The sequence below is a fragment of the Rhipicephalus sanguineus genome, chromosome 7 (assembly GCF_013339695.2).
Source record: "Rhipicephalus sanguineus isolate Rsan-2018 chromosome 7, BIME_Rsan_1.4, whole genome shotgun sequence".
Classification (NCBI taxonomy): Eukaryota; Metazoa; Arthropoda; class Arachnida; order Ixodida; family Ixodidae; genus Rhipicephalus; species Rhipicephalus sanguineus.
Window position 1 is genome coordinate 56,628,321 of NC_051182.1, and position 12,980 is coordinate 56,641,300.

The 12,980-nt window shown below is 47.2% G+C and overlaps 1 protein-coding gene across 1 annotated transcript in view; it reads right to left on the reverse strand.

Annotated features, from left to right (window-relative positions):
* Nucleotides 1-4,965: 4,965 nt before the first annotated feature.
* LOC119398705 (fatty acid synthase-like) overlaps nt 4,966-12,980 on the reverse strand; it is a 108,995-nt gene continuing 100,980 nt past the window's right edge. The window contains exons 20-22 of the mRNA XM_037665529.2: nt 10,983-11,226; nt 6,616-6,852; nt 4,966-5,192 (exon numbers count right to left, since the gene is read on the reverse strand). Coding sequence (XP_037521457.2) covers nt 4,966-5,192; nt 6,616-6,852; nt 10,983-11,226 — 708 coding nt within the window. The remainder of the gene's footprint in view (nt 5,193-6,615; nt 6,853-10,982; nt 11,227-12,980) is intronic.

A 12,980-nucleotide genomic window follows, 5' to 3' on the forward strand; every position in this document is an offset into this window, starting at 1 on the left:
TGATGAGTTAAGCTTCTCCGCTCTTCTTCGCCGGTGAGCAGCATTTGCGCTCTCCTTCTCCACGGCTATACCACATTGGCAAACGCCAGCCAGAGGCGCTATCAAGCGACTGAGCACCACCTAGACAAGAGAAGGCCTGCGCACTCCATCCGTGACGTCACAGAAATTGCCCGACGGATAGGGACACTATCGCCTGTGGCGCAGTTTGCGCGTTCATGCAAGGGCAGCAGTGGACGCATTCGGTCAGTCGACGCTGTACACGCGACAGGGACGCGATGCTCCGGTGCGCCAGTATGTGACATCACTGCTCCTCGCGCATGCGCAGCACGGCTATTGTACGGGCATGCGAAACCGCTCCGCTAGGCCAGTGTAGCTAACGCTACAAAAATCTTCGGTTCGAGTGACAATTGAACCCAGGGCTTCTCCGTGACAAGCAGGTGTTTTACCACAGAGCCGCGCCATTGATTGAAACTGGTTTTGAAAAAAAAAAGACTATATCACTGTCGGGTAGTGGGAGTAGTCTCTTTAACGCATGTAATATTGTGTGGCAGAAGTGTAGAATCGCGGCAGGTGTCAAAACTTGTGAATTACGCAACGAGTGGGTGTTTTAAAGGCCCACCCATTACAAAGTTCTCAGACATGTTTAATCATCATCAGCAGCAAAAGCATCAACAAAGTGAACAGCTGCGTAGGTTCGCGTGTTGTCTTACGGACGCGTAGTGGGCCCTTCGCTGATTCGCAAAAGGAAGAATTATTGCGTAGTTGGCACTGCTCAACTGTACTTGTAGTATGCATTCTAGAATAGTTTGAAACGGCCAATGTTACACGCACAGTCGCTCGTTTCTTTAAGGCACGGTCGAGGCATGCACGGAGAACCGAAGCGAGGATAGCAATCCGCCTCTTTCATTTTCCTGTGCTACCCTCTGCCGTTTTGGTAGGGGGATGTGGTAGGAGCCGGGACAACCGGTATTGCCAGAAGCAAAGCCTCCGAGATGAGGGGAGAGCGCATGCACAGGGGCGTCGTGAAAAAGGCGGATTGAGAAGGCGATACACACAGGGCCAGATTACGCTATTGCGTTCTACTCTTGAAGCTCAAGCGTCCACCAAGTTTTTTTAGATGCGAAGCAGCGTCAGGCGGGGGCTTTGTCCATCCCTCCCTTGGCTTCCACACCCCCACTGCACATGCGCGTCCTCTCCTCCCCTCTTTCTCCTCTCCCACGCTCCCCCCTCTCGCGCGCCTTATTCTTCAGCCGAACGCGGCTGAAGCGGAGATGAAACGAGCCGGCCGTCTCCGTCGCACGGAGGGTGCATGCGATGACATCCTCCCGCGTGCGAGGCCTGCCGTCGCTTTGCCATCAAGGGAAGAGCGGCCGTGTTCCCATAAACCAGCGTTTTGTTGAGTTACGCGAGATCGCATCTAAATGAGTTGGCTGCTATAGCCTTAACCTCATTACAATTTGTTGCTATCGCATTCATTGCGTAGCCCTTAAGCAAAACTGATTTTTCTTTAGACCAATTTATTGATGTGATAAAGAGACAAACGGACGGACTGATGCACAATTTTCTCGTTGGGTTGGCATAGAAATGCTTACGGATTTAAAATGACTGCTTGACGTCACAGTCTTTGTAGAGGGTAGTCGCAAAAGACCATCGTGTCCCTTTTCTTTGAAATCTTAAAGGGACCGACAACTGCCCAGAACATGAAATAAGATGACTGCACTGATGGAAAGATTGTCCGTAGAATTGACTCAAGCCAACCCTGTTTATCTCATGAGAGGCGGATTTATATTTTTATTTCTTCAGTGAAAGTCGCGAAAAATGACCTTTGGCGCCTCTGGCGGCAAAATCATACACGGTCCGATGAAGCCGGTCACATGACCATTTATTGGTGTATGCGTTCGATTACTTTTCTGTTAGTACTGAAATATTGTTTATTTCTTTATATTAAAAGATATTACTCCACTTTGGGCCGTCCGGCAAGCCGAGGATGCCGCCCGGGTAAAAGGGCTTCAAGCCGTCACCTGACGCCATCATCGACGGAGAGTGGGACGGGACAGGGGTTAATCCCCTCTTCCCCCCGCCTCGTCCGGACTTTTAATAAAGTTTATTCACTCACTCACTCCATAAAAATGTACATATAGGCCTGCGTTAGTTGTATGCAACGAAGTGGCGCTGCCTTCGCTTGGCGTAATGATCCCATGCCGCGAAAAGCCATCCATGACACAGGCGCAGGCAACCTTGGTCGCAGGCGCGCACAACGCTGTACAAATACCGAGAAGTTGTATCAAGCCACATCATCTCATTGTAACAGCTTGCTATTTTCAAAAATGGCTGGAAAGCTCAAAATAAAGGTGGTTAAGCATAGCTACAGTAACTCCTGCGAAAGCAGAACAACGACAGCTTTCACAAGGGCCAGCGGCAATGCTATCAATTCTCAGCGTTGATGGAGCAAGCCTTCATGCGTGTTTGGAGCCTTTCAGATCGAAAAATACTGCTTATAAAATAACTACGTGCTTTTAGGATAAACCACTGCAGCTACAAACGCTACGAAGAGTAAGCTTCCTGTCGCGCCGTAAAAAGCTGGGTCGAGAAAAATCAGTTGTCGGTCCCTTTAAGCTCTGCTACCTCCTGAATACAGAAAACCGCTGATGCCAAAGGGGGAAATTGTCAAGACGGTTCACATGGATAGCCTCAGTCACTACTGATGAATGTGGCCCAGAAATTATTATACTTGCTCAAGGCGCCACGCTGTCCATGCGAGACTCGTAATTTGCTATAGAACCAGATGTACCTCCTACATTTCCTAGTCCGCCTTGACCACTCCCTTCGACAACTGAACTCAAGGTAGCCTTCTGGTGATAGCTGGTGATGGATCTGGTGATAGCGCGGATGTTTCAGAACATAATATACGTTTGTGAAGGTACACTCAATAACGATATTACGTTCCACTCTAAAAAGCGAAGCTTTATTTCTTCTTTATTTACTTTATATTCTTTATGGAGACGTTTCAATCAGCGAGCCGCCCCGTTGCAGTGGCCGTCTGACGATGGCTGCGCACTGCTGAGCTGCCTGGCCACACACGAAGTCATGATGACGGCCTTTGACCACGCTGACCTCGATTTTGGCGTCGCAGCACTGCGAAGCAAAGAGGGCACGGAAAACGCAGATAAGCCTACGCAGAATCAAACAGCAATTTGAATCATTCAAGTTGTGTAGCAGCTAAGCATTAGGTACCGCAATATATGACAGCATTTGCTGGCACCTCGCCAGAGATATAACGGAAGGCCAACAGAGGGCCTCGAGAGCCGGCTGCAATGCACAGTAACGCATTTTCACGGCTTCTTCAACAAGATAAACACGAAAGTAACGCCAAGAAAAACATGGGCTCAGCTCAATGAAATTTACACCACGAAAGTGGAAGAATAAATTTTTAATATTTAGGGACACATCGACAACGAATAATCATGTGATCACTGCGCACTTCGAACTATAACCAAGCATTAAAAGAACAACTTCGACAACGAAAAAAAAGAAGAAAAAACCCGGAAAGCACACTAAAACGAGGCTAAGTTGGCGCGAAACCAATTACGTTTTCCAAATTGACTTTTCAAGACCCCCTTCCTTTCTACTGCCGCAGCATGCATTACGACCTTATGGATCACTAGCATATAGATCACCAACTTGCAGCGCTTGCATAATTGGTCCCCAGATCGCGCCATGAATGAAGAATGATTGAAATGTGAAGAGCTGAGCTTTAACTGAAAGCACAATGTGCCGTCATACACTCGCCACCAGACAGCACGCACATCTGGTTGGTCCGCCGGATATAGGTGATAGCAATATCTGGGATTTTACGTCCCAAAACCACGATATGATTATGAGAGACGCCGTAGCGGAGGGCTCCGGAAATTTCGGCCATCTGGTGTTCTTTAACATATTCTGATATCGCAAAGTGCATATGCCTCTAGCATTTTGCCTCCATCGAAATGCGACCGCCGTGACCGGAACCGAACCTGTGACCTTCAGGTCAGTAGCCGACCACTATAACCAGTGCGCCACCGCGGCCGGCTATCGGATATAAGTGTGCTTCCACAAGTTTCTTCCTCTTTATTTGAATGCAAAGTTCCAAGGTGAAGATCCAGTTAAACATGAAGCAGCACCATCGCAAGTGAGGGAAATCCTGCTTTCGGCGTGCAAGACGTATGCGCTTGTCGGGGGCAATGTGCGGCTGATGGCACACACGGTAGCATCATTATGATTTGTGCATGAGATAAGCTGCTGGCATTAAGTATCTTTTCTGACGCTACCTTAAAGAAATTTCTGGCAAAAAAAGAGTAACAAATTGCGCCATTTTCACTAAGAACAGGCGTCTACGTTGAGCATTCAAACCTCTGCCCACCGCCATTACGACCGCTCCACGGCCAAGCAGACTAACCTCTGTGCAACTCCTTAATCTATCTATCTATCTATCTATCTATCTATCTATCTATCTATCTATCTATCTATCTATCTATCTATCTATCTATCTATCTATCTATCTATCTATCTATCTATCTATCTATCTATCTATCTATCTATCTATCTATCTATCTATCTATCTATCTATCTATCTATCTATCTATCTATCTATCTATCTATCTATCTATCTATCTATCTATCTATCTATCTATCTATCTATCTATCTATCTATCTATCTATCTATCTATCTATCTATCTATCTATCTACTATATATCTATCTTCTATCTATCTAGCTGTTCTGCCTGCCTACGTACCCGCCCCTTTGTTCGTTCCTGCTTGTATGCCTGTCGGTCGTGGCATTGGTTAACATAGCACACGCAGAAATTGCGAGAGCACTATACATATTGATTGACATCCATAAATATTGGATAAACGATGCCCTACCCTGTTATTTGAAGTGCGTTTAACTTAACTGCACATGAAGTGCGATGGTAGTGCTGCTCACCTTATGTTCCATCTGCTGGACTAGTTTTGTTATTCGAGGATGAGGCGTCTCTGCGACCTTCACCAATATGTCGAATCCGGGCGATGGTTAGTTGCCGAATCTCTCGTATGGACAAGGTAATGTCGTAGTCCCGCTCCAAGGTCTGCTTCACCTCGACGCTCATAAGGGAGTCGATGCCCAGCTCGCCAAGGCTGATGTCCGGATTCAGTCTGGACGTTTCCTTGACGCCTTTGGGAACATGCGCGCCGACGAAGGCAGATTGATGCGACATTCATGAAATGCGGGTGCATTTTTGACTCAAGCGCAGCGTGAAAGAGGTTAGGTAAGAGTGCAGTATCATCATAATTATAATCAGCATGACTACACCTACCGCAGGTCAAAGGCATCTCTCATCTTCCTTCAATGAACCTGGTCCTGTGCTTGCTGCGAGCACATTGTCCCCCTAAACTGGGCAATCTTACCTGCCCACCTAACATTCTGCCATCCCCTCGCACGCTTGCCTGCTCTTGGATTCCAGTCTGTTACTCATAATGACCTGCTGTTATCTTGCTTTCGCGCTCCATGCGCTGCCCACTTCTTGCTGATTTCGACTAAGATGTCTTTAACACCCTTTTGTTCCCTAACGCACTCTGCTCTCTTCTTGGAAGCATATACATACGTAAAAATTAATGTGCAGAAACCTAAAGTAATGTTCCACCGTCTCGGAAGAGGATAGCCATTTGCGATAGATAGCGAAGCACTAGAGCTTGAAGGGGAATACATCTACCTAGGGCAGGTAGTGGCCGTAGATCCGTACCACGAGACTAGAGTGTCTAGAAGGATAAAAATTAGGTGGAGTGTTTTTGGTAGGTATTCTCGAAATTATGAATGACAGTTTACGAGTGTCCAGTAGAGAAGAATACGTAACTGCTGCATCTTACCAGTACTGGCCTACATGGCAGATACTGGGAGGCTTACGAAAAGGGTTCAACTTACTAAATTGTGGACAAAGCCGCGAACCGTGGAATAGACATTGATAGGCGCAGCTTTAAGGGGCAAAAAGAGAGAGGGGGGTGGGTCGCATGTCTTTCACTGCATGATTAGAAGATGGATTGAAGCGCCTAGATTGAGAACAAATAAGAATAGAAATTACCAGAGAACATCTCGGCAACTTATGGTACCGAGATGACATTGTGCATGTTTTCAGCAACAATGACAGTAAGGACGATCAACTGCAACGAATGATTGAAGATATCAACAGGGAAGTATGAAATTAGGGTTGAAGATAAGTATGCAAAATAGAGATATAATAGTGCGTAGCCAGGCGAGAGAACAAGAATCCACTACTAGCAATCAGCCTCGATTATCTGCGCAAGGCTTCGTATGCCCAGGAGGGTAGTCTACGCGTGAAAAAGAAATTCACTGAAGAATACGAGAGGACTGGAGCAGGTAGGGTAGGCATTCCTAAAGAATGATATAAAGGTTTCCGCCGGCCATAAAGCTAAAAGCGTAGAGTAATTAAATTTTTTGCCCTGCATACATTTGCCTACGTCAGGATGAAAAAAGTTCTCTTGTGGTGACGTTCGCTTCAAAATCACATCTCTTGTGCGGTCATTCTTATTTACGGTTGGATTGTCATTATTTTGTATGTCTGGCAAATATTCGTACTCACCAAGTATATGAGCCACAGATTGAATGAGGTCCTGTTTTTTGTCGTCGTCAAGCTTCGGGGACTGATCGGCCTTTACATAGCTAGAGACCACGGGGTGTCCCTGGCTCAGAAACTGGTCCATGACTGCGATGCAAGACCTAATTTTCTGCGGCGCGAGGCCAAGCAGAAACGTCTGTTGCCCCATGGACTCGCCGATCAGTCCGACGTCGCCAACGGTACCCCACTGAATGGCCAAGCCTGCATCGACAAAAGCAATGGAGAGTTGCGATGTGTTCTGTGCAGTCACCACGAACTGAAGCACGAATGACAAAAGTGACGGAAGAACGGAAAAACAGACATTGCTGATCATTTCGTATTCGGCAGGTGACAAATTTCTGAGCAATCGCCAATGGTTCATCTACGCAAACGAATAAACGTTTTGCTCAATCGCCGGTGCAAACCCGTGTTTATCAGGGCGCACGGCCCTGTACACTTTCAGTCTACAGTAACGACCTCCAAACTGACATTTCTTTGATGGCCAGGCACCTTTAGATGATTGCGTACTATACCAGCTTATTTTAAAAAATAATGATGACATTTCTCTTGATTCCGAGCTCCGAGTCATCAAATTTCGTTACTGATAAGTGATTATTGTCTTTGAATGCTAAAAAATCAATCCTTTTTAACACGAAAGTGTTTTATGCCGGGGGTCCACCAAGACTTCAGTGACGTATTTCCGTCACGGAAATGACGTAGAAAACATATACACGACCAGATGGCAAAGACAAAAAGTTCCATCAACGGGCATCGAACCCACGAACGCTCGGTCCGCAACAACAGATGCCGGGCACGCTATCCACTACGCCAAGGTCACAGACTCCGGTGGCTTTACAAATGCCCCTTTTATATCTACCACTATCTCGGTTGGCGGGGTGGTGTTGCCCTCTGGGAGCGGTAAAATGAAGTAATTCGTCATTACTGTGGCCACCGCGATTAGCACCTGCAACGCGTTACACGTCCCTCCCATTCGGCGCGTTTTCAATAAAAGTTCAATTTTGTCAATGCCTTAACACACCGCGAGGTGGCGACCTTAGCCAAGCGTCGTAAAAGCGTCGGCATCGCTCATAGCTCTGTGACGCGCGTCTGCCTCACCTGGCTGTAACACCGCGTTCCCCGCTCACGCGCTCGTACCTTGAAAAATCGCGGCTGGGCTACCGGGGCGGCACGACGCGCTTTGTGTTTCCCTCTAGTCCGGCCGTGGTGTTCAATCCCATTTTACCATGCCGCGGGATGGCGACCAAGTTCTGCGTCCAGTATGCGACGCTTCTCTGGCTATCACACCTAGTTCACTGATTACGCTTTCACCGTTAACTACTGCACCACAAGGGATTGTTTAATCATTTAGCAGGGACGTTAGTCGTCGGGACGGAGATGTACCACCAACCATCAAAGTGGGCGCATCCACGTTAAACGGTGCTATAGCTGCCATACATCAATATACATTGTGCAAACTGTCTTATATCAATGTACAATAAACATTCAGGTACTTCTGTAAGGGCACGCTTTACTTTCGTGTTATTCCGATTCCTATGACGGAGGGATCAACCATGTTTGTTTTTACTTTATGTCCCACGCAGTCTAACTTTACTCAAGGATTGGTAATTTCCGGTAATGTTATCTCCTGTGCTGGCGCCTACAAGTGCCTAGATATTAATCTGCTCCCTTGTGCACAGTGGTTGAGGCACAAAGGCAACGTAAAAAAATGCAGGTATTTTTCCTGGTTAGCGCCCTCTTCGTCATACTACTGCTTGGTCAAACGCAATTTGGATGATTCGATGGCGAGTTTAGTCGATATGAGCTAAATACAGTGAATAATTGGGGCGTATAATAGGATGGCACACGTGTAAGTAAGTCTCACCTTGTGCAGGCCGAATACTGATTACAGGTAGGACTATTTTTTTTTAATTTTCCCTCTTTTTCTTTTCATAACTCTTCCTGCTCCTATCGGGATTCCGCAAATCTGATATGTTAATGCAAATACAGTGGTAATTATAAAATAAGTGATATTTGCGCCCTAGAAAAAGTAATACTTTGTGATGACTCTTGTAAAACTTGCCAAAAAATGGCGAAGCTTGGATTTAGTCGCGCAAGGCTTGAAGCAGCGAAACTTTATGATTGTGAAGTACAATCTCTTTCTATATATTTCTCTTTCTTTCTATCTTTTTAAGTCTTTATTACAATTATTTCTCTCGCTTTCTTTCTATAGCTTTCTCTCTCTCCCTCTTCTTTTACTGCGTTAGTTTGCCTGCGGCATCAATACACATTACACAAAATGGTGCAGCCGTGTTTCCTCCATGAAGTCCAGGAGGGACCTATGGTTCGGACCGTATACCCATCGCTGCAAGTCCGGTTGCCTGGTGTGCTGAAGTCCCGCACGCCGCAGGCGGCGTCGACGAGCCGCTTGTATACCAGGGCGTGTCCATAAGAGGTGGTGCAAGTCTGCTTCCCGCACCGGCGCAGGACAAACTGGGCAGCTTGAAGTTGTGTCGGTGTATCCCCACTTAGCGCGGATTGAAGGCGTCACAGCCGCACTCACGCGAACTCTTCGGAGCGATACCTCCTCTTGACGAGTAAAGCCTGTTTCACATGCAGCGATTTTGCTCCAAGAGCGGAGCGGCTGCCGTCGCGGAAGCCCAAAAACAGGTTTTTTAGAGCGACCAGTGGACGCGCGATCGAGTTCGCCGGAGTTGGAAAAATTCGCGAGCGGCAGAGCGGCTGCCCAAGGTCAACCAATGGGGGAGCAGTGACGCGGGGAGCACGTGACCGTAGGGATGGAGACGAGAGGCAGCCGCGCGCGCCGGGAGGAACTCGCTCCGACTCGGTTTCCTAGCAGACGACATTCGCTGCAACGAGCTGGCAGTGTAGAAAACGCCGTTCTTTTCCTTTTGTTGTCCTTTACTGCGCTTCCATCAAAGCAGACAAATCGTTTGCACGTGTCATTTTGTTCTTTTGTATTTTTATCGAATCGTGACACCAACATAGGTCCGGACAGGGGGAACCTACGACACTCCGCACTTGTTCGCAGTAGACGTTTCAGTTTTTTTTTTTTTACTACTCTGGTGCAGCACGTTCGAACAGTTTACTGTTATCTTTTCCTTTTTTTTTTTAGTGGTCACGTACCCCGAAGACGACAAATGCCGCCGCCTCTTTACTGCAGAATGCCCATAGGCAAAAAAAAAAAAAAAGAGACGAGCTCCTTCACAAACCCACAATGTCGTCGACTGGGCCGCTTGCATCCGCTTGCCGGCCCATACGGCGCACCAACGCCTTGCGGCATTCGAGAGCAAAGGTCACCGAAAGCCCTGTGAAAGCTTAAAACCCCAAGAACAAATTCTTTCTTTTGCTTTTCCATGGCCAAGTGTATGGGCGTGCAACATGACTTGCGTGGTAAAAAAAGAAAGCTGGAACAGAAATAAACGTGACTACTGAAGTTGTTTAATTGCACTCTGATACACTGCACATTTTCATTATTCAAGGTTTAGGCGCGTGAAAATCGATCACCGAAGTAGAAGGCTCGTGAAACTTGCAACCCAAGCGCACCAAAACAAGCAAGCCCCGGAGAAAGGAAACCCGCGGATAACGGGCGCTTCCCACAACCATCACTGCGCATCGCAGAGGCGCGCGCCGCGCAAAAGCGGTGCATGTGAAACGAAGCCGCGTCCGAGCGTCCTGCTGCCGCTCGATCGCTGCGGGCACCGCCGCTCGGTCGCTCGCATGTGAAACAGGCTTAAGTCCACTCGGGAGGTCATGACCACGCGGAGGTATGAGAGCTCGCGTGGTGTGCCGAAGATTTTCTTTGTGAATGTCCACAGTCGTGGTATCTGCGAAATCTCTGTGGCACGTGATGATAATAATTTCTTGGGCTAAATATTGCCTTCATTTTTTAGTGGACCAGCGGTGAGTAGTGGGATTTTCCAAGTTTGTGTGGCACATACCCGTTCATGATGATGATAGTTTTCTGGTAGGCCGCACACACAAATTACGGCTAGCTCAAACGGCTTCGCGTTTAATATGCTTAGGCTCCAAACGAGAAGCAGTGCCACACAAATAAGCACGTCTAGAACTACCTATCCGGCCGAATCGTAATTATTAAGATCGCTGGGTGCGCGACAAAAAAGATTTCTCTGTCATTACTGTGGGCTAGTTTTTGGCAATGGAGGCTTAGGAGGCGGAAAATATGGCTTCGCTTTCAAAACGTGACTTTCACACCAATAACTTTTTCAGACCTCACTGGTCGCACTGCGTTTAGGAATCACAGAGGTGTGCGTACTTTTGAGACGTGATCGAAGGTGTGACCCCAATGTTAGCGTAACTTTACTGGTGCTCACCGGGAAGCCCGTCAGCGACGCGGCGCTCGCAGATTCGCTCCATGACAGAGTTGGCGTAGCCGTAGTTTGTCTGGCCTGCGTTGCCGCGCCCGCACGACGTGGACGAGAAGACAACGAAGTGGTCGAGATGCGGACACAGCTGTCTCGACAACTGGTCAAGGAGCTGCGTGCCGGCTACCTTGGGCTTGCACGCTGCTTCGAATGTCTCCACCGTCTGGTTTTCTACGAGGGCGTCGCGAAGAACCTGCATGAGAATGGTGGTATTTGTTAGTTTATTTGTACGCTTTATTTAGTAAAGATCACTTGATCGGCAGTATAGTTCTGTGGGGTCGCAAAGGAGATGTCCTGATCCACCTCTCCTTGATGTTTGTGTGTGCAGTGCCAAAGCGCGGCACGAAATTCCCAGCTGTTTCAGAAACTATAGTAATCAGAAACGCGAATAAACTCGTTTGTGGTTGCTGTTATTTTTCTTCTTCTTCTTCTTCTCCTTATTGTTAATATTATTATTATTATTCTTATTATTATTATTTACATTATTATTATTATTATTGTTACGGACGAAAACCATCATCGCCAATTGCCATAATAAATCCCAATCATCTGTGAGAATGTGGCGCTATCTTGTTATTTTTTTTTTGCTTGCGATTGGGGTCTGCTTCGGTTTCTATACTCCATGCAGCACACTAGGCTACGATGAAACGAGGCACTTGCCTTACTATTCGTATCATAGACGAAAGCATAGAAGGCACCATGCAGAATCAAGGTACCTCGATGAGTCAAGTTCATCAACGTTAAATTATGGCCTACTGCAGCAACGCATGATTTTATGATTACGCGAAAGGCATTGCAAATGGCATCCTATTCGTCACCGAAAAGGCGGAGTGGCACATTATAACAACCAGCCTCTCGCGCTCTTGTTGAAGAAGGATTTGTAAATGCTCAACCACTTACATGCCAACTTAACCAGAATACTGTGTCCTTCCCTCTGTCACGTAAGACGAATGGATATAAAGAAGTAAATGTCAAGCACAGAATAAATTTTCCTGGTATACTCGTTCTCAGACGAAGGGCGCGACACTCCTAGTGTCTTGACAATTGGGCGAAAGACCTATACGTTGAGGAACGCTAGAAAGTGCGGTGAAGATTTGGGCTAGTTGGTACTCCATTGTGGAAGATATTAACCGCGCGAAAAATGAACGAATGATAGCCTAGGGGAAACAGACAGTTCTTGTCTGTGTCCCCTCGCTTCTCCTTCGTTCATTTTTCGTGCTGTCAATGCCCTGTGCTTGAAAGAAGAGGGAAAACACTGTGCCGACGCTGGCCGACAACAATATTGCAGGGAAGGCTGGAAGCATGGAATTTTCTACAATAAAACACTACGCCGGTATATCACTTAGAAATTTCCCAAGAGAGATTCTTCGTGGAGGTTTGTATTTGTACGTGAAAAAATTTTAATGTTTGCACTAAGTCACGCAAAGCTTGGCACAGCGAAGCACGGGCCCGTCGGCGATCGCACTCCCCGTCGACCGACACGTGTAGCTTCGAGATGCGCGGCTTTCTCCTCGAAAGTAGGCACTTTTTTAGGACGCCCCATAACTCTCTAGGTCTGCCCTGCTAGCGTGCCTGGACAGGCGAGTGGTTAGGACGCTCGCCTTCGAAACGAGGGTACGCGGGTTCGAATCCCATCACGTGAAGAATTTTCTTCGGCAAGAATCATTCTCTTTCTATCTTTTTTATACCTTTCTTCTTCTTTCTCTCCCTTTCGTTGATGTTCTCTCTGTCTCTCTTTTTCTTTCTGCATTTATTTCTCTTTCTCATTCTTCTTGTGCTACGCTTTACTATCTCCCCTTCTCCTTTCTCTCCTCCTCACCATCACATCTTGTCCTCAGGCTCACTTCCCTTTCCTTTGCTGCACTATACTGCACCAGGCTACGCCGTAGCGGTGAGTAGTGGGATTTCCCCAACTTCTGTGGCACGTACCCATTCATGATGGTGATA